We start from the raw sequence: 22,643 nt of genomic DNA, 5'->3' as shown, positions 1-22,643 counted from the left end.
GACGTCCTCGCCTTCTCGATCCAGCAAGAGGGGCGAAGTAGTAGATGAGTTCCGGCAGCATGATGGCATGGTGACGGTGTTGGTGAAGAACAATCTCTGCAGGGCTTCGCCTAAGCACTACGAAAACTATGACTAAGGATAAACTAGAGGGGACGGGGTAGCCGGCACATGGCTTGGTGTTTCTTGATCTATCTTGGGTGCTAGCCCTACCCCTCTATTTATATGTTGAGCCTTGGGGTCGATACTTGGAGTAAAAGCCTCCACAAAGTCGGTTTCACCCCGAAAGGCAAGAGTCCTTCTCGGACTCCGGGGCCAGACGCCAGGGTTCCCGGTGTCTGGACCCAGACGCCAGGGACCCTGGCATCTGGCCTCTGGACTCCGCAAAACTTCCTTTTGCGCTTTCCAAAAACCTCGTGGGCTTTCCCCTTTGGCCCAGATAAAGTGTTCTCGTGACCAAACATTTTGGGAAACATCCGGAACCCCTTCTGGTGAACCCTTCCGGAGATCAAACACTACTATCCACATATCAATCTTTACTTCCGAACCATTCCGGAGTTCCTCGTCATATCCGTGATCTCATCCGAAACTTCGAACAACATTCGGTCACCAACATACATAACTCATAGTACTATATCGTCAACGAACGTTAAGCGTGCGGACCCTACAGGTTCGAGAACTATGTAGACATGACCGAGACACCTCTCTGGTCAATAACGAATAGCGGGACCTGGATTCCCATATTGGCTCCTACATATTCTACGAAGATCTTTATGGGTCAGACTGCATAACAACATACATTGTTCCCTTTGTCATCGGTATGTTACTTGCCCGAGATTCGATCGTCGGTATCTCAATACCTAGTTCAATCTTGTTACTGGCAAGTCTCTTTACTCATTCTGTAATACATCATACCGCAACTAACTCATTAGTTGCAATGCTTGCAAGGCTTATAGTGATGTGCATTACCAAGTGGGCCCAGAGATACCTCTCCGACAATCGGAGTGACAAATCCTAATCTCGAAATATGCCAACCCAACAAGTACCTTCGGAGACACCTGTAGAGCACCTTTATAATCACCCAGTTACGTTGTGACGTTTGGTGGCACACAAAGTGTTCCTCCGGTAAACGGGAGTTGCATAATCTCATAGTCATAGGAACACGTATAAGTCATGAAGAAAGCAATAGCAACAAACTAAACGATCAAGTGCTAAGCTAACGAAATGGGTCAAGTCAATCACATCATTCTCCTAATGATGTGATCCCGTTAATCAAATGACAACTCATGTCTATGGTTAGGAAACTTAACCATCTTTGATCAACGAGCTAGTCAAGTAGAGGCATACTAGTGACACTCTGTTTGTCAATGTATTCACACATGTATTATGTTTCCGGTTAATACAATTCTAGCATGAATAATAAACATTTATCATGATATAAGGAAAAAAATAATAACTTTATTATTGCCTAGGGCATATTTCCTTCAATAGGTAGTATTTTTTTGTTCATAGAAAACTCCGGTAACTCTTCAACATGAGGGGGGACATTGATCAACCCCCTCTTGCCCGACCAAACCCTAGAAGCGTCAAGGCCACCCCAAACCCTAGAAGCGTTGCCGAGACCACCCCAAACCTTAGAAGCATCGATAGCACCCAAGTTAACCAAGTTAGAAGAGTGTTGTCGAGGCCACCCAAACCCTAGAAGCGTTGTCGAGGCCACCCCAAACCGTAGAAGCGTCGAGGCCACTAATATGATTCCTAGTCTATGTTTAGCTAGCTAGGTCTATGTTTGCCACTAATATATCCATCTCTTATGTTTGTATATTAATTGCCATGCTGTAATATTTGCAGAAACTATGGATCAACAAAGAAACTTGGAACAAGAATAGTTGTTGGGGGATATAATCTTCGGCGGAGGTGATGTATTGTCGTTTCTCAACGACACCGATGGTCAAGAAGGAGAGGATGACAGCTCCGGTGATCGAACAATGGAGGAGGAAGGACATGATCATGACGGCTCCGATGACCGAATGGCGAAGGAAGAAGGAGACCATGATGATGAATCCGGTGACCGAACGAAGGAGGGAGCTATTGCAAAGTCTGACGAGTTATATATATTGATTAAGCTTGTGCTGACTAATTGATGCATTAATTGTTTTGGTATATGTATATTAACTCTTCTTTCTTATTTTACAGCCCTCCAGATCGAGCCAAACTTCGGTAATGAGACGAGGCCCGAAGAAAAGGTTGCGCCAGGATGAAAGGTTCACGATCACAGCACTCGCGGACGATGGCCAACCGATTGAACCCAAGAGGACCAAGGAAGCATTTTCTGCTCAGTGCGGAGCTATTGTTAGGTACACCATCCCGATCAGCATCCAACTATGGAATAAGCCTAAGAATGAAGACCCAGAAGTTTCTTATGTCACCGATAGATAGAAAGATGATCTTTGGACCTCGCTAAAGGCAAATTTCACCCTACTGCCAGAGGAGGATCCGAATAAGCCAGTTATAGAGACACTGGTCAAGGAGTGTGCTCTTAAGAAGATGGTAGATATATTCAGGAGGTGGAAGAATGAGTTGAAATCAACGTTTGTCGACAAAAGGAAGACTCCAGAATTCACTGGCCGATTTGAGAAGATAAGAGATCACTGACCGCATTTGTGGCCTACAAGACATCGGACAAGAGTAAGAAGATGTTCGATACAAACAAGATAAATTCTGCAAAGAAGCAGTGTCACCATCGCACGGGGTCAGGTGGCTACCTCAAAGCCCGGCCGGTGGGACAAAGCTAAGAATGACCTAATTGCTAAAGGGGTCGAACTAGAGACATTTAACTGGCCAGACCGTTCAAGGACTTAGTTCTTCGGGGTTGGGGGAACTTTGGACCCTGAAATAGGGACGTGCTGTTGGACAGACGAGAAACTTGCAATACCTGTCAAGAAGCTTCAGAAGTATATCACCGAGCGCAGGAGGGACGTTCATTCCCGACAGAGAGAAGGACGAGCTGACTAAGGCCCTCGGAAATCCTGAGCACCCTGGACGAACACGAGGCACGCTAGGCTCTGTTCCGTGGAAGGTTGGGTTTCCTGGCACAGGTGGTTACAGAACCCGGGAGACGAAGAGGAAACAAGAGCTGAGCGAAATGCAGAAGCTCAGTGCAAGACTATTAAAGCTGGAGGAACTTGAGAGCTAGCGAGCTGCCGACCAACCATCTCAGCGGCACGAAGCTATCCCAGAAGCTACCCCGCCATGTCAGCGGAGAAGCAGCATGGCTTCCACAGAGCTCGTTCATCCTAACTTCACGGCTCCTAGCTACCCCATGGATACTATCACGGAGGCTCAACATTGCCAGCTTATGACGAAAATGGTAGAACTTCGCTTTGAAGGTGGCTGTCGGCTCTGTTGCACCTCATCAACCCAACGAAACTTTTCACTACCGTCCGATTCCACATGGCTATGCTGTTGTGATGGTGGATGAAATAATGGAGGGATTTGAGGAGCTCGAGCTTCACCACCCTACAGGTGAAGGGGAGACTCGGCTGGTTCATGCTCTGAGGACTACATGTCTATGGCGGAAGGAGTACATCAAGCTTCCAAACTGGACGCCTCCGCCTCCTCCTCCGGCGAGTCAGGGCACTCCGCCTCCTCCTCCTCCTCTTGCGAGTGATCACGGCACTCCGCCTCCTCCTTCTCCTTCTTCTATGCGTCAGAGCACTCTGCCTCCTTCTCCGCCTCGTCAGCGACGGTGGAAGATAGACGCCGCCGCTCCGGCTCCTTCGGCGTGTCGGAGCACTCTGCCTCCTTCTTCGCCTCGTAAGCAACAACGGAAGAGAGACGCCGCCACTCTAGTGGCTAGAAGTACAAGCAGAGGCGGGAGGCGGCAATTCAGATACGATCCATCTCTCAAGACTCCGGAAAAGTTACCATACGAGAGGACCGAGAAGGAAAACGGGGAGACCTGTGAAGCCGAAGTGAGGGAATTTTTTGCAAAGAAACCTCCACCTCCTAAGGAGATGATAGATCCGGTGAAAGCGAAGTGCACTATCGATGCCCTGAAGCGAGCACCACCGCCTCCGCCGGATTCCAACTATGTCTGCACTCTTAAAAAGACATGCAGATGCAAGGCGGTCAGGAAATACTTCCAGTGATAAAAGGTTAGAAGAACGAAGAAGTGGGAAAAAAATTCCCCAGCTTGGCATACAGGCGAACCAATCATGCCCCCCGCTCAAGGTGTCTAGCAATATCATCTCTAACCTACCGGGGATGGTGCCCGGTACCAATCCTGGTGATTACCTGGGCGATGATGTAGAGTTTGAAACAATGGAGGTGGATGAATTCACATACCAGTATGGGAAGCCTCTCGTCAAAGATGGAAGTCCTCCTCTAACAACGATGATGCGAAGATTCCATCAATGGTACATGAAAACTTGCGGCGAGTCTCGAAAGGATACTTTGACGATGAGAATTAAAGAGGAGCATGACCTCGTTGGAACTGGTCTGTTCTCTGTTGAATTTGACGAGTTATTCCAGTTATACAATCAAAAGGCCCTCGACAAAAAATTCGTGACTTGCTACTATCTGTAAGTACTACTTATGTAATTAAGTCTCTATATATAGCTCAGCTCTTTCATTGCATGTGTATATATAATTATCCTCACTATATTATGCAGATTGAAGATCATCGAATGCAGAAAAGCACAAATCTATGACATTGGGTTCATTAACCCAAATATCATACATGAATGGACGGTTAAAAAGAATGTCACAGAAACGGAGGACAACTTGCTACAATCGTTGCTCAAAAATCAAAATAAAGATAAAATACTCTTTCCTTACAACTTCAAGTGAGTGTTACTGTCTTGTGCATATTCAGTTTCCCTTATTACTCGAGGTTATAGTAATGTAGTTGATGAGTTATGCATGCGTGCGCAGCTTCCACTTTATTCTCCTAGAGATTAAGCTTGAGTGAGGAGTAGTAACCGTCTTAGACTCGAGACGAAAAGATCCCGAGGACTATGCGGACATGACCCAAATGCTCCAGAAGTAAGTTCAATCGATCATTATCGCACCATATCGGCAACTTTGTTCATTTCCTGATATCAAGTAATTATTTTCTTTGTCTGGCAGGGTTTGGAAAGAGTTCACCATAATTACTCCGGGACTACTAAGCGAGCTACGATTTACACACCCGAAAGTAAGTACTACTACCTAGTTCTATGCATCTCCCATTGATTCTAGCTAGTTTTATCGATACCATTTAGCATGCTTGCTTATCAGTTTGACTGACCTCTATTTCTCGTAAAGTGCTTGTGGCAGGAATCCGGGAATGATTTTTGTAGATACTACGTTTGCGAGTTCATCTATAACGCGACGACTGCTAATAAGCGGGGCTACTCTGAAAAACAATATGAAGTGCATAAGCAAAAATATTCACAATTTTATTTTATTACCATCATTTGTGTTGAGTTTCATTCATATACATGTATTGACCCTCTTCTTCAATTTAGATCTGGCAGATGCGGGATAACTCCTACCACAAGATCGCATACGAGCAATTCAAGAGGAATTGGCGGGATTCTTTCTTGACCACGTCATCAATAAAACCGGAGAATACCATGTGGAAATTGATATAGACATGAGATGTTAGGGATTGTAAGAGATATTATATTGTATATATGTAGCTAGTAGTGTCGGATAGATATACGAAAACTTGTTGTTCGACAAATCTCTCGGAGAAAGAGAGGTGCACTCCTCTTTGTATATGTTCATGACAATCTTGTGTAATTAATGGTTCCTTCATTTCCTTACTAGCTAGCATGTCGAGTTCTCTCTATACATATAGTAGCTAGTGTCGACCAAGCACGGAGATAAGAGAGGTCACTTCTCTCTATTAGCTAGCTAACACAATATATGAAACCCCTAAATTAACCCTCCGAAACCCCCTAAACCCCTTTCAAGAAAACCTGCTCCTGCCAGCTGCTGATGTGTGGATGCCTTTTGGTCCCGGTTGGTGTTACCAACTGGGACTAAAGGTGCTCCTGCCTGGGCGCCCCACAGCGGCCACGTGGAGCCCTTTCTGTCGAGGTTCGTAAGCGAACCGAGACTAAAGGTTTTGGGCTTTAGTCCCGACCCTTTAGTCCCGGCTCCAGAACCATGGCTAATGGGCCTCTGGAACCGGGACAAATGACCCGTTTTCTACTGGTGACATCTGCTCCTGCAATATGTCTGTCACCTAGTGGTGCATCAAGGACATTCTTCTGTGTAGCAATGAGGATAATCCTCAGATCATGGACCCAGTCCACACTATTGCTACTATCATCTTTCAACTTATTTTTCTCTAGGAACATATCGAAAATAAGGGAGCTATATCGTGAGCTATTGATCTACAACATAGATTTGCAAATACTGTCAGGACTAAGTTTATGATAAATTAAGTTCAATTAATAAAATTACTTAAGAACTCCCACTTAAATAGACATCCCTCAAGTCATCTAAGTGATACGTGATCCAAATCAACTAACCCATGTCCGATCATCATGTGAGATGGGGTAGTCATCAATGGTGAACATCTCTATGTTGATCATATCTACTATATGATTCCCGTTTGACCTTTCGGTCTCTAGTGTTCCGAGGCCATGTTTGTACATGCTAGGCTCGTCAAGTTTAACGCAAGTATTCCACATGTGCAAAACTGTCTTGCACCTGTTGTATGTGAACGTAGAGTCTATCACACCCGATCATCACATGGTGTCTCAACACGGCGAACTGTCACAACGGTGCATACTCAGGGAGAAAACTTATACCTTCAAATTTAGTGAAGGGATCACCTTATAATGCTACCGCCATACTAAGCAAAATAAGATGCATAAAAGATAAACATCACATGCAATCAAAATATGTGATATGACATGGCCCATCATCATCTCGTGCTTTTGATCTCCATCTCCAAAGCATCGTCATGATCTCCATCGTCGCCGGCTTGACACCTTGATATCCATCGTTGCGTCGTGGCCATCTCGCCAACTATTGCTTCTACAACTATTGCTAACTCATAGCGATAAAGTAACGCAATTACATGGCGTTTGTATTTCATACAATAAAGAGACAACCATAAGGCTCCCTCCAGTTGCCTGGTAACTTACAAAACATTATCATCTCATACAATAATGTAGAACACATCATGTCTTGACCATATCACATCACAACATACCCTGCAAAAACAAGTTAGACGTCCTCTACTTTGTTGTTGCAAGTTTTACATGGCTGCTACGGGTTTCTAGCAAGAAGTGTTCTTACCTACGGCAAAAACCACAACGGTGGTTTGTCAAGTTTGTTGTTTTAACCTTCTTCAAGGACCGGCTGTAGTCAAATTTGGTTCAACTAAAGTAGGAGAAACAAACATCCGCCAGCCACCTTTATGCAAAACTAGTTGCATGTCGGTCAGTGGAACCGGTCTCATGTGTGTGGACATGTAAGGTTGGTCCGGGTTCATCCAACAATAACCCGAATCATAATAAGATGTTGGTGGTAAGCAGTATGACTATCATCATCCACAACTCTTTGTGTTCTACTCATGCATATCATCTACGCATAGACCTGGCTCATGATGCCACTGTTGGGAAATGTTGCATGGTAAAAATAATTCTACGCACACGCAATGATCTATCCATGGAGATGCATAGCAACGAGGTGGGGAGTGTGTCTACGTACCCTCATAGACCGTAAGCGGAAGCGTTTCACAAAGCGGTTGATGTAGTCGAACTTCTTCGTGCTTCAACTGATCAAGTACCGAATGTACAACACCTCCACGTTCTGCACATGTTCAACTCGGTGACGTCCCTCGCCTTCTTGATCTAGCAAGATGTCGAGGTAGTAGATGAGTTCCGTCAGCACGACAGCGTGGTGACGGTGATGGTGAAGTGATCTCCGTAGGGCTTGGCCTAAGCACTATGAAAATATGACCGAGGTGGTAAACGGTGGAGGGGGGCGCCACACACGGCTAGGCAATTGTCTGTTGTGTGCTAGGCGCCCCCTCCTCATATATATAGGTGGGAGGGAGGTAGGAGCAGCCATAGGAGGCGCCCAAGTAGGAGGAATACTACTTGGAGTCCCTCCCAAGCCGCGCGCCCCCTGCCATATATAACCGAGGGGGAAGGAAAGAGGGGGGAGGGAAGGAAGTAGCAATCCTAATCCACACTTTCCTTGCCCTCCCCTCTTTCATTCTCCTCCTCGTAGGGCTGGCCTCTATAGGGGCGCACCAGGGCTGGTGTGTTCCCTCACTTGGCCCATAAGGCCCATATCTTTGCCGGGGGTGCCTGAAACTCCTTTCCGGTGACCCGATAAGTACACGGTACCCTCCAGAACAATTCCGATGTCCGAATACGATCGCCCTATATATCAATCTTCACCTCTCGACCATTTTGAGACTCCTCGTCATGTCTGTGATCTTATCTGGGACTGCGAATAACATTCGGTCACCAAATCACATAACTCATATAATACTATATCATCAACGAACGTTAAGCGTGCAGACCCTACAGGTTCGAGAACTGTGTAGACATGACCGAGACACCTCTCCGGTCAACAATCAATAGTGGAACCTGGATGCCCATATTGGATCCTACATATTCTATGAAGATCTTTATCGGTCGAACTGTTATGACAACATATGTACTTCCCTTTGTCCATTGGTATGTTACTTGCCCGAGATTCGATCGTTGGTATCTTCATACCTAGTTCAATCTCGTTACCGTCAAGTCTCTTTACTCGTTCCGTAATACATCACCTCGTGACTAACTCCTTAGTCATTTTCTTGCAAACTTATGATGTGTATTACTGAGAGGGGCCAGAGATACCTCTCCGATACTCGGAGTGACAAATCCTAATCTTGATCTATGCCAACTCAACAAACATCTTCGGAGATACCTGTATAGCATCTTTATAATCACCCAGTTACGTTGTGACATTTGATAGCACACAAGGCATTCCTCCGGTATCCGGGAGTTGCATAATCTCATAGTCAAAGGAATATGTATTTGACATGAAGAAAGCAATAGCAATAAAACTGAACGATCATTATGCTAAGCTAACAGATGGGTCTTGTCCATCGCATCATTCTCCTAATGATGTGATCCCGTTATCAAATGACAACACATGTCTATGGTTAGGGCACCTTAACCATCTTTGATCAACGAGCTAGACTACTAGAGGCTCACTAGGGACATGGTATTTGTTTATGTATTCACACATGTATTTAGGTTTCCGATCAATACAATTCTAGCATGAATAATAAACCTTTATCATGAATAAGGAAATATAAAATAACAAATGTATTATTGCCTCTAGGGCATATTTCCTTTAGTTCATCAGTAAGTTTTTGGAGAGCGACAGTGGAGGAGGCAGGGACTCGCGCGACAGCAGTGGTGGCAAGCTTGGTGGGCTCCCCGACCTCGCCGACAAGATATCGGTATGTTGCTCCAGGCTCGAGCGTTTTTTTTACAAGGTGGACCCCTATGGTCAATGGGTTCTGAGCTGGTCAAACATTTGCTTCGCGTCGCTTCTTAGAAAATTTCACCAATACATGCGTACTCCTCCGGTCTTTTTTACTTTACGTATTAGATTTGTATCAAGTCAAATTCTACAAAGTTTGACTAGAATTAGATTAGAAAATATCAAAATCTACGGTACCAAATATTCATACTATGAAACTACATTTCATAATTAATTTTACCATATTGATTTGGTATTATGAATGTTAATACTTTCTTCTATAAGTTTGGTCAAAGCAGAGATACTTTAACTTCGGACAAAACTTATATGCAGATTAAAAAGGACTGGAGGAAGTAGGAGGCAAATCGCAAAGCGGCAACGTCCTTCCCGATTTCCTCACGCACCGCCTCAAAAGCAAAATTCAAGGTTGGTCTCTCCTCTGCTTTCTTTATTTACACCGGCGCCGCTCGCTATCGCTTGCTCCAGTATCCTCTGCGTTATTGTTGTTGCTCTATTGCTAATCCTCTGTTGCTCTATTGCTAATCTTTGATCTGGAGGGAGGTTGATGCTGATCGAGCAGCTATATCCCCATTATCCCTTTACTCAACTTCGAATTCACATGCTCGACCATCATGAGGTTTGGATTCAAGGGTCTCTTCCCTTCTCATTCCAACTGGATTTGGTCGGTTTGCGTTCGAGTTTAGACAGGGAATCATTTGTTCGAGCTGCCACACGACCCGATTCCTCGGCGGGAGGGACTCAAGGCATGATTCTTGTGGCCAAGTAGTTTGGTTCCCTGCCATGGCCGGGCGCTGTGTGGCGCAACGGAGGAGGGCCCTGCTTCAACGAGGGTGGGCGAGCTTTGGCCGCGGACACGTGGAGGCGGAGATGGGCTCGGGAGACACCACGAGAGCGAGATGGATCTGGCCATGTTCATCAGTAAGTTTTGGGAGAGCGATAGTGGAGGAGGCAGGGACTCGCGTGACAGCAGCGACGGCAAGCTCGGTGGGCTCCCCGACCTCGCCGACAAGGTATCGATATGTTGCCTAGTGAAAAATGAAGAAACACGTCAAATATCCCAACAAACAAACAAATAGTGTGAAATATCTACAACGTAAGCATGAAAAATACACTCCATCTATGAAAAATGGCGCAGCATGGCGCGCGTCATCCACTAGTCCCCTTTGATGCCTGCAAGAACTGAGCCTTCGCCGCCGCGAGAGGAACGACTTAGCCCCCTTTTTTCTTCATTAACTTCCTTATCGATGGACTTCGTTGTGCCGACGCTAGACAGGCCGTCTGCTTTGTGCAAATGGGCCAAATCACAGATGTTCGTTTTTTCCACGGAGTAGTTGCCCTTTTTGGACAGTCGGCCCACTCACGTGAAGCTAGCTATTACAGAGAAATCCAATGACCAAAAATGTGTGGATGCTCAATCGAATGGTCAGATACGTTGAGTGCGCGAGAGGGCTGGAAAGAGGCTCAGTTTTACTGTCCTAAATAAGACTGCCTTATCTTATGTCCCTCGATCTAATCTAGATGAGACAATAAAAAATGATGCACAATGGGTTATTCCTAGTCTTGTCTTCAATAACTAGATATCTCTAAATACGTGGAGAGACAATTGTTGCCAAGAGATAATCTCTTAAACAAGAATAGGCAAACCTTTTCATATGGTCTCTCTCTCACCTCAGCCATTATCCTACGTGGCACTCCTATGATAGCATAATTGTACATGCCTTAATGGGCCTCTCAACATGTCGACTCCTGACTTGGTGGACGGGATCTGAGATCCCCTTGTTGATTTCGACATGGATCATATCGGGCAGCCCATGACATATAATGAGAAGGTTCCATAAGACTTTCCATACATGATCTGCGAGGACTCTGCCTCCTTGTACGTAGCCAACTAGGACCTAATACCCTATAACCCTCCGTACCTGTATACACCGAGGGCCCTGGCTTGTAGAAAACATAAGAAATCACTTGGTAGATACTTAGGACTTTATACTTACTCCAATGTAGTAAACACAAACACGACGTAGGTTATTATTTCCTCGAAAAGCTCAAACTTGAGTAAATTTACCGTATCTCTGTTACTCTCATTTCAAGACATCTAGATTATGACCCCCTACATTAAGATCTGACGGTTTAGGTTCTGTCAATGTTTTCTTCTGTCATGTGTATGCATACCTCTAAACCAACAATTTGATTAAGCGACATATTTAGGTCAAATCAACGATATAGAAGTATACGCACACCCTATGCACTCAGCGAAGTGGACAATATGTGGGTGTGTGGTGGTGCTATATTGTTTCTCGAAGTAACAATAAGCATGGTTCTAGATATGAGAAAAGAATTATGTAAAATTAATGACATATTCCCTCCGTCCTAAAATGTAAAATATTTTTTTAACTTAGATGTGCAATACCTATGGCACTCTTTAGCAAAACTGAAAAAGAAACATCATAAAAAATACAGGAAATTGTAAAAAATTAAAAAGGACAGGAGAAAAAGACCAAGTCCGAAATAATCAGCAATCTCACGGGAGAAAAGGAGAAGAGAATTTTCTCCTACCTTTCCTTTGCAGTTGCAAAGCGTCTCCTCTTCTCTCCTGCTCCTCCTCTCCTACCCTCGTTGCCTCCCACCAAACCCTAAACCAAGCTCCGAATCCCTCCCGTCTCTACCCCCACCGAGCTCGCAAGTTCTTGATTGGAGCAGCCGAGCCCAGCTCAGATTCCCCGCGGGGTCCCGGGAGTATTCGAGGTCTTGGTGGGAGGCCAAGAAATGGCCCAGGGGGAGGAGACCAAGGTGGAGGGAACGAGAGAGGAAGAGAGAGCGGATGCAGGGGCGGGAGCGGAGGAGGAGGAGGTAGAGGTGAAGTTCCGGCTCTTCGACGGCTCTGACATCGGCCCCATCCGCTGCAACGCCGCTGCTACCACCGTCGCCGCACTCAAGGACCGCGTCGTTGCCGATTGGCCCAAAGGTCCTAAAGATTCCATCTCTTGAGCTCTTGATTCTCGCACGATGTTATGCGATTCTTGTGGTGTGGTGTCTGTGCAAGCTCTAGTTTGTGCTTGTGCCATCTGCACCACTAAATTTGTAAAGGAACCCATGCTTGTTTGTTCCCTCTGCGTGACGACAGTAGACGGGAATAAGGGGTGATGAGCAAGCTTCATGCTTCTTTATATTTGCTTCTTTGGTGCCTGCAAGATTTGTTGCTTGTCTGATTTTGGGAAAATATGTGTGCTTCTATAACTAGCAAGTGCTAGGTCTCGTTAATATTCTAAAGTACAGCTTAAATTAGAGAGGTATCAGATGTGTATAGGAGACGTCTTCTTTTACGGTAATAATCCAGGATGGTCTTTGGTATCTAAGCGAACAGCGGAGGAGCCATGCTTGGGGCTATAATGTAGGCAGCAGTGGTGGAGCGTGACACGCAATTAACAGGGGGCCAAAATTTTAACCAAAAGCAAAATGTGCTTGAAATCAAGACCAACTCACACAAAATTACATATCAATCGAATATATCTTGCTCCTTGCATCCTTTGGCAGTTTGGCTCATTTGCGGTCGTTGGCTGGCCATTTTGGCGGTGGCGCGCAGCAGCACAAGATGTTCCATGCGCAGATGCAGCAGCTGGTGTGGCGGCCGGGCGGCGGTTGACAGTCCAAGCTGTGAAAGGGAGAAATAAAACTGAGAATTAGGAGGATGATTAGAAAATCAAATCGCCATGCATGTAGAGATGAGGTGAAATCAAAACGGGATATAGATGATGTTGTACCGGAAAAATGAGAGACAAAGTAAGACTTCCGATATGTTTTTTATTTTCACTGTTGCAAGTTGAGGAGAGTTTCTTCCAGAGAGAAGCGATCATTTAAAAAAAGGCGATCTAGAATAAAGCTTTATGTACGAGGAGCTGCAAGTACAAATATCAATCAAGCTGCTTTGGGTAGCTAGCTTTGTACGTAGAATATCTGCCCGGTAAATTGATTTGGTGCTCTATAGTCAATATACTTCACTGATGAAATGCACAAAAATGTTTAATAGTCAATTTTTTTTGCACTTTTGGAAGGGGGGGTCACAACCCCCTTTGGCCTCCAAGAAGCTCCGCCAGTGGTAGGCAGACATGTTAATGTGCTTTACCATAGCCCGTTTTGATAAGTGGGACGTTGACAACACATGATGTGTAGGATGTCTCTGATTTCCAACAAATGCGCAACTATTTCCAGGAATTCCTTGAATGGGCACCGCAGCACTCCACTTTAGGATATCTTTTAAATTGTTCAATAGTGAGTGTGTGATGCTCAAAATATTACTCTATGCCTCTATAGTAAGCCAAAGAGGAAGGCTGTGAAGTAGACCACAGAGAGCCCAACAGGAAGATGCTCTAGGAGCCACAAACACTGGAGAAGCTCATAACGTTCATCTGAGCTTGTGTATTTCATTGTCAGCAGCCAGCATGTGTTAATCACATTCTAATTCCATCCACGGGGATATTAAAAAGAATGTCATATCTATTTTGTTGGTAGGGAGTGAAAACTGGGTTCATACATTTGTGCTGTGTTAAATGGCATATGCCTTACGTTTTGCCATATTGTTTTTATATTTCCATTTGTTTATCGCTTAGTTCTGCTGTCTTGTGTGCTTGTACTCCCTTTTATTGTGGATCAATGAATCTAATGATCGTTATGATTTTAAGACATCTAACTTGCAATTCTCTCAAAAGGCAATATTGTCAAATGGGACAGGAACTTTGCTTAGGATCTGATATTATGGAACATTCTTGTTGATCCGAACTTAACTTCTGCATAGCATTGGGCAGCCCGGTGCACGAAGCTCCTGCTTGTGCAGGGTTCGGGGAAGGGTCCGACCACTTTGGGTCTTTTGTACGCAGCCTTTCCCTACATTTCTGCAAGAGGCTCTTTCCAGGACTCGAACCCGTGACCTCATGGTCACAAGGCAACAGCTTTACCGCTTCTGCATAGCATTGCCTTAAAATTTATCCTGCCTTGGCTTCCCTATTACCAATGCATCTTTCTACCCTACCTGCACACAAGGCACATGCCGTGATTTGTCTTCTTATTATGTCGTGATTGCTTCAGTAAAGATAACTGTTCTAATTGTATTTAGCTGCTGTTAATATTTTTGTTCAACTTGATGTAATAAAATTCCTAAAATCCTGCATTTTAAGATGTATGGGTAGCATTTTTGCCAAGGTTTTAGGTAGTTTGCTGCATATGTACTTTCGTACTGCATTTCTGAATTTTTTTCCCCAAGAATAGTTATATCTCCTCCGCTGCTTGTGTAATATTTCTAATTCTGTAATGATTCTGCTTGTAGATAAAACAATTGTCCCAAAGAGTGCTAATGATGTGAAACTGATAAGTGGAGGCAAAATTCTAGAAAATGACAAGAATATTGCACAGTGCAGAGCACCTTTTGGTGATCTTCCCAGCACTGTTATAACAATGCATGTCGTTGTCCAGCCATCATCCGCAAAGTCAAAACCAGGTAAGCTGCAACTTTGTAATATTTGTGTAAAGCATTGCTTATGACTTGCTGAATCTTCCCATGTGTCTGACTTAGACTGATTAACATTGTTTCACCATCCAAGTTGTGTCTTAAAATTGCAATGGGTGCATGTCAGTCATTTGTTTCCTTTCTACCATTCATTCTATCACTAATGTGCCATCATATGTGTGGAATCTGCACGCGGAAAAATAATGTTCATTAGATTCTCTGAAGAAAAAAATGATTGTGGATGAAATATGAAAATGTTGACATGAAAGTCAGAGCTCTGCGCTTCTGTCCATGAGAAATCAGTTTGGTGAGCCTGTTGTCTGTCCCGTAATTCGTAGATGAAATTCTTGTCTTTCCCGACAATGCCAGATCACAGATTTGGTTTCTGTCTAATCCCCTCTAATAACCACTTGACCAGTACAGCAGAAATTAGCGGAAATTACATTGAAATGCATGTCTCGTTACAGCACGTAATATTCTGCTTCTTCAAACAGATAGGACGCTGTTGGATGCAATGTTATACTCCCTCCATTCCATAATGTAGTGCGCCCGCGCTTTTCGAGATTTAAGTTTGACCATAAATTTAACCAACGTGGGCGACCGCGGCGGGAGCAAAAAATATCCCATTTTAATTTTTGCTCCCGCCGCAGTCGCCCACGTTGGTTAAATTTATGTTGAATTATGTTAAATTTATTGTCTCGTTCATTTTGCTGAATTATGTTAACTTGTTTGTGTCAGACAAGAAGACGAACAAGTTGCCTAAGACCACTCGCTGCTCTTGTACCATACTATGAATGTCAAGTGTACTCCGTCGACAATAATTTGTGTGCCCACCAAGAGAGACGACTGGACAGAAGAGGAACATCCAGCACCCAAGACGTCTCGTGTATTGTTGTGAGGTGATATTGTAACTGTAAGCTAGATACTACACAAGAGTCGGTCCGGTCCCTCTGTCGCTAGGGCAATAGCGTCGCTTTGTCTTGTTTTACCCAACAAAGGATGTTTCTATATGATGTACAAGATACACACACATTGCTGGTGCTGTTGTGGAGGGGAAGGGCCTGCTGTTCGTCGCCGTGCCAAGTTGGGTTAAAAAGGGTCAAGGTTGTTGGGTGTGTCACGCAACCTGATTGTTTGTTCTCACTTGAGACTCCGTGAAATGATGTTTTACTCCTTGTTCCTTGTTCATCCTTCATGCTTCTTTCCGTACTTGGGTCTTGCACCTTTTCTTTCAGTATTTGTTGGGTTGGGTGAGTCACAACTTGGCCACCCACTTCAGCTTGAGCAAAAATCATCTGAAGTTCCTGTGCACCAAAATTGCTGGGATTTCAAGTTGAAGAAAAATGCTCTCGCAGAACACAACTCCAGCAACCGACGATGGGTCTGAATCATAGCAACAGTGGGCCTCTTGCTTCGCCGTGACAGGAAGTACTGCAGATTGAACAAGAGGGGTTGGCTTGGGACATGCCCACGGGAGCTGGCTTTCCATAAAAACCAGAATACCGCCGCTACACCCACTGCTACTGTTTGTCTCATCTTCTTAGGAAACATCTCTATCCAACTGCTGAACTCTTCAATTTTGCAAGGAATATCATAAATACCAGTGACATTCCTAACAACCCTCCACACAAACTTGGCTACCACACAAGTGCAAAAAAGATGCTCTACAGTTTCAGAATGATCACAGAAACTGCAACTTTTATCTTTACCTTTTCAGTTTCTTTTAGCTAAATCCAGAAACACTGCCACTTTTCATCACATTTTACCCGCATGATCCGAGTGTGCTGTTTTTTCAAATAGCTTACTAGATGTCGTACTGGGCTGGCTTACAGAGAAAAAAAGGGCAACAGAAGCTGCGCGACGTGGCGGCGTTGTTGGTTGATGTTGCAAATGGCTTCTTCAACAAGAGCAAAGGATGGGCGCCAATGACAAGACGTCTGGGAGTGGGTTGAGAGCTTTTCTATGTTTTGAGTTTCTTCACTGGATTATCGTGTAGTCTATGTCTGGATAATATGGTTGTTCTAAGCTCTGTTACTGTTTAGAAAAGGTGAGGGTCGGGGATGGAGCCCTGTGTGGAGGCCAAGGTAGGGTATCTGGGGCTGAGAAACAAACTTTTTTTATGACTCTGTTTATTCGGTTTCTTTTCATTCAATGAAATGAAATCAGGACGTGCCCCTCAATTCAAAAAAAAAAAAATGCCCACGGGAGCTCCTTTTTGTTTTTTGAGGGAGGGAGCACCTGTTCGGCGCTGGCGCCCACGCGCCCATCTCATGGGCTGGCCCATGACGCGCAGCACAGTAAACATTTGTCATGAGAAAAGCACGCATAATAAAAGGTGGGTGTACCACGCTTCGAACTCGCGTCATGCCACTACAACAAAAGAAAGATTTTGCAACCGCCACACCTGCTAAACGCTAGTGATTGATTGGAACGCGAATGTTTAAGAACCACTGTATCCGCACTATTTATTAGATTTCCAGACTTATCTGGAAACAATTTAGAAAAAGTTGTTTTTTTAATGAAAAACAGTTCATCAATTTTTTTTAAAACTTACCAAGTTGAAAAACAGTTCATCGACTTTTTAAAAAGTAGATCAAATTTGGAAAAAAAAGTTCAACAACTTTAAAAAAAGTTCATCCATTTTTTAATAAAAGGTCATCGAATTTAAAAAAAATCGTTGAATTTGAAAAAAATCGTCGAAATAGGAAAAAGTTAATGGATAAATCCACAAATTTGAAAAAAAATCATCGAATTAGAAAAGAAGTTCATTGAATAAAAAATCATCAATTTTGAGAAAAAATTTCATCGATTTTAAGTTCACAAATTTGAAAGAAATCATCAAACCACGAAGAAGAAAAAAGAAAAAAAGAAAAAAGAAGGAAAAATGGCAAAGAAAGAAGAAATAAGAAAAGATGGAAGAAGATGTTACATATCATATCGGGCATGTTGGCGTGGTCGTTATTGGGGCGTAGCTCCATCCTTGAGGTCCTTCGTTCGATCTCTGTAGGCGCACATTTTTTTGCGTAAAACAGAAATAAAGTGGCGGAATGGGTCGGCCTAGTGCGGGGCGCTGCAGGCGTCCGTTTACAGAATACACATTAACTGGCGCCTGCAGCGTCAAATATGATTCTCCCATGCCCACGGTGGGGGTCGTTCATCTGCGGCGATGGATATGAACGCCAAGGCTATAGCTCGCACATACAAGAGATCCGTTGGTTTCTGTTAGAAATAAATGGGCTAGGTCCATAACAATTTCTGAAATCTCAAATGGTGGCCCATGATCCCCCCGCTTTGCCCCTGCTCGGGCGGGGATGAATCTCCTTTCCCTCCGGCCTACAACCCATGGGCCAACAGTGGTTGCGGGGGCCTCCCTCTCTCGCTACGCCATGGGGATGGTGTGGAGCCATGCGATGTGAAGAGGCGCGACCGATCTGGCCTTAGCAGTGCGGCGGGCGTCCCTGCCTTGATCAGTGGCGGCGCGTCGGCCGGCTCTTCCTCGGGCGACGCTGACTACAGGCGCGACAGCTGGCCTTTCCGCGCGCAGCGACGTTGGCTGCGTTCGGCGGTGGTGTACGGTTCTGCGGTGATGGGCCATTTGACCTTGGATCGTCGGCGGCGGCATGGAGGGCTTGGTGGACGGGTCGACGCAATGAGTGGTCTGGCCTTCGAACATATCTGATCTGGCCAATGCGGCCTGCTTGTTGTGCAGCGGCTCAAGTTGGTAGCGACCCGTGCACACGATGCTTGATGGAGGTTTGTTGAGCAGATCTGGGTGAAAATCTTGTTCTTGGCTTGTTGCCAAGACCGGCGATGGCGGCACTCTTTCATGTCGTTACCTTCTTGAAGGCATCGCTATGGAGAAGTTCCAGACCTCTATCCGCTACTTCCGGGGGAAACTCTAGATCAGTAGATCGGATGATGGCGGCACTCTGGTGTCGTTTCCCCCTGTGGGCCAAATGATACGTCTCAATCGTATCTACTTTTCCAAACTCTTTTGCCCTTGTTTTGGACTCTAGGTTTCATAATTTGAATGGAACTAACCCGGACTGACGCTTTTTTCAGCAGAATTGCCATGGCATTATTTTTTGCAGAAATCAAAGTTCTCGGATTGACCTGAAATTTACGAATAATTTTTGTGGAATATATAAAAATACTGGCGCAAGAAATAACCAGGGGCCACCCAGAGGCCACAAGTCCTGGGGGCGCACCCTGCAGGCTTGTGGGCCCCCTGGACCTCCTTCGACCCTAACTCCAACTCTATAAGTTCCTATTCGAGGAGAAAAAATCAGAGAGAAGGATTAACCGCGTTTTACAATACGGAGCCGCCCCCTCCTCCCGTTCTTCATCGGGAGGGCTGATCTGGAGTCCGTTCGGGGCTCCGGAGAGGGGGATTCGTCACCATCATCGTCATCAACCTTCCTCCATCACCAATTTCATGATGCTCACCACCAGGAGTGAGTAATTCCATCGTAGGCTTGCTGGACGGTGATGGGTTGGATGAGATTTATTATGTAATTGAGTTAGTTTTGTTAGGGTTTGATCCCTAGTATCCACTATGTTCTGAGATTGATGTTGCTATGACTTTGCTATGCTTAATGCTTGTCACTAGGGCCCGAGTGCCATGATTTCAGATCTGAACCTATTATGTTTTCACGAATATATGTGTATTCTTGATCCTACCTTGCAATTTTTAGACACCTATTACTAGTTATGATCCGCATACCCCAAGGTGACAATAATTGGGATTCTTCCCGGTGATTACCGTAGTTTGAGGAGTTCATATATTCACTAAGTGCTAATGCTTTGGTCCGGTTCTCTACTAAAAGGAGGCCTTAATATCCCTTAGTTTCCATTAGGACCCCGCTGCGACGGGAGGGCATGCCAAAATATGTCATGCAAGTTCTTTTCCATAAGCACACATGACTATATATGGAATACATGCCTACATTATGTCGATGAATTGGAGTTAGTTCCATGTCACCCTAGGGTATAACTGCTACCTGATGAATATTACCCAACACTATTATCATTGCCGATCCAATGCCTACGAGCTTTTCACATATTGATCTTTGATAAGTTACTTTCATTGCTACTGCTGTTACATTGATCTTTGATAAGTTACTTTCGTTGCTACTGCTAGTACAATCACTACAAAACTGCCACTGTTACTTTTTCCGCCGTTACCGTTATTTCCATACTACTTTGCTACTAAATACTTTGTTGCAGATATCAAGTCTTTCAGGTGTGGTTGAATTGACAACTCAACTACTAATACTCGTGAATATTATTTTGCTCCCCTTGTGTCGAATCAATAAATTTTGAGTTGAATACTCTACCCTCAAAAACTATTGTGACCCCCTATACTTGTGGGTTATCAAGACCTTTTTCTGGCGCCATTGCTGGGTAGCATAGCTATATTTGCTCAGTCACTTGGGAGTTATATCCGTTGATCACTATGAAGAATCTGAAAGATACCAAAACCAAGGTTTTTCCCTCTAGGATGAGGGGAGGTAAGAAACTACCATCTAGCTCTGCACTTGATTCACCTTATGTTTTGAGTAAGCTTGCGACACCTACACGTGCTATTGATTCTGATATGTCGCAAGTAATTGATGATGGTACTTCTGCTATGCATGATGCTTATGATGACACTACTACTTTGCTTGATAATATTGTGCCACTAGATGAATTTCTTGATGAACAACTTGCCAGAGCTAAAGATATTGAGAATGCTGAAACTGATGATATTTCTAAAACTGGTGAAATTATTAAAATTAAAAAATTTGAAACACCCATTAGACCTAGCTCTCCTAGATATGAATTACCTGTTATACCTGAGCGTTATGTTATGGATGGGGAGGTAGCTAGGGACTTTCCTGCTTGTAAGGATAGAGATGATCTTAAGAAATTACTATGCAAGTGGAAAGAAAAATCTTTGAATGCTAGAATGCAATATGATCCTAAGTTTGCGACTTCACCTATCTTTGTTACTGATAAGGATTATGAATTCTCCGTCGATCCTAAATCTGATCCTTTCCATGGTTATGAATCTGAAACCGCTGTGGCACATCTTACTAAATTGAATGATATAGCCACCCTATTTGCTCATGAGGAAAAAACTCTGCTATTACTATATTCTTAAGTTGTTTCCTTTCACATTAAAGGGTGATGCTAAGTTATGATTTAATTCTCTGGCTCCTGGTTGTGTGCGTAGTCCCCAGGATATGATATATTACTTCTCTGAGAAATATTTTCCTGCTCATAAGAAACAAGCCGCATTACAGGAAATATTTAACTTTGTGCAAATCAAAGAAGATAGTCTCCCACAAGCTTGGGGGAGGCTTCTCCAATTACTTAATGCTTTTCCCGATCATCCTCTCAAGAAAAATGAAATACTTGATATCTTTTATAATGGACTAACCGATGCTTCTAGGGACCACCTAGATAGTTGTGCTGGTTGTGTTTCCAGGGAGCGAACTGTTGAACAAGCTGAAGTACCATTGAATAATATATTGAGTAATGATAATAATTGGACTCTTCCTGAACCATCTCCCAAGGCAACTTCGAAGAAGAGAGGTATTCTATTTCTCTGTACTGGAGATATGTAAGAGGCAAAGAAATCTATGAAAGAAAAAGGTATTAAAGTTGAAGATGTTAAGAATTTACCACCTATTGAAGAAATACATGGTCTTGATAACCCAACCCAGGTAGTAAAGGTAAATTTTGTGTATAGATTTGATGAAGTCCTCATAATAAATCTGCTAGTCAATGCTTGGATGAATTTGATAACTTTATTGTTAAACAAGAAAACTTCAATGCGTATGTTAGTAGACAATTGAAAAGAAATTCTTATATGCTTGAACACTTGAGTGACTATATGTGTAGAACTGTTAATGATCTCAAGTTTGTTAGTAAACATGCTTCCATGGTAAAAACTCCAGTTGAACAAGTTCTCAAGGAACAAAATGATTTGCTCAATGAGATGAACAATAAGATGAATGATAATGCTGTTAGAGTTATGACTAGAGGTGGTAAAATGACTCAGGAACCTTTGTATCCCGAGGGCCATCCCAAGAGAATTGAACAAGACTCTTATAGAATTAATATTGAGGCACCTAGGCCAGCTAACAAGAAAAAGAATGATGATAGGACCTTGCATGCTTCTAGTGAACCTGTTATAGCCAGACACACCCGAGAATCCAAATGATATTTCTATTTTTGATGCCGAAACACAATCAGGTGATGAACATGAACCTAGTAATAATGATAATGATGATGTTCATGTTGATGCTCAACCTAGTAATGATAATGATGTGGAGATAGAACCAGCTGTTGATCTTGATAACCCACAACCTAAGAATAAAAGATATGATAAAAGAGACTTCATTGCCAGGAAACATGGTAAAGAAAGAGAGCCATGGGTTCAGAAACCCATGCCCTTTCCTCCTAAACCATCCAAGAAAAAGGATGATGAAGAATTTGAGCGCTTTGTTGAAATGCTTAGACCTGTCTTTTTGCGTATGCATTTGATTGATATTCCAAAAATGTCTCCTTATGCTAAGTATATTAAAGATATTGTTACTAATAAAAGAAAGATACCGGAAACTGAAATTTCCACCATGCTTGCTAATTA

General features: G+C 43.8%; 1 protein-coding gene across 1 annotated transcript; it reads left to right on the top strand.

Annotated features, from left to right (window-relative positions):
• Positions 1–12,052: 12,052 nt before the first annotated feature.
• Positions 12,053–16,198, top strand: LOC119354985 (membrane-anchored ubiquitin-fold protein 4-like). The gene is made up of 3 exons (XM_037621753.1): positions 12,053–12,475; positions 14,831–15,001; positions 15,749–16,198. Exons 1-3 carry the CDS (start codon positions 12,277–12,279, stop codon positions 15,802–15,804), a joined length of 426 nt encoding a protein of 141 aa, XP_037477650.1. The 5' UTR covers positions 12,053–12,276; the 3' UTR covers positions 15,805–16,198.
• Positions 16,199–22,643: the final 6,445 nt, after the last annotated feature.

Source organism: Triticum dicoccoides, chromosome 2A, assembly GCF_002162155.2.
Source record: "Triticum dicoccoides isolate Atlit2015 ecotype Zavitan chromosome 2A, WEW_v2.0, whole genome shotgun sequence".
Classification (NCBI taxonomy): Eukaryota; Viridiplantae; Streptophyta; class Magnoliopsida; order Poales; family Poaceae; genus Triticum; species Triticum dicoccoides.
Note: the sequence above shows the minus strand (reverse complement) of the source record. Positions and strands in the feature narration are given on the sequence as shown.

What these genes read in the sequence shown, in the direction of transcription:
- LOC119354985 (XM_037621753.1), top strand. Translation starts at nt 12,277, where the DNA reads ATGGCCCAGGGGGAGGAGACCAAGGTGGAGGGAACGAGAGAGGAAGAG. An exon ending in CGTTGCCGATTGGCCCAAAG is followed by an intron (nt 12,476 to 14,830) that starts GTCCTAAAGATT and finishes TTCTGCTTGTAG; the next exon opens with ATAAAACAATTGTCCCAAAG. An exon ending in ATCCGCAAAGTCAAAACCAG is followed by an intron (nt 15,002 to 15,748) that starts GTAAGCTGCAAC and finishes TGTTTGTGTCAG; the next exon opens with ACAAGAAGACGAACAAGTTG.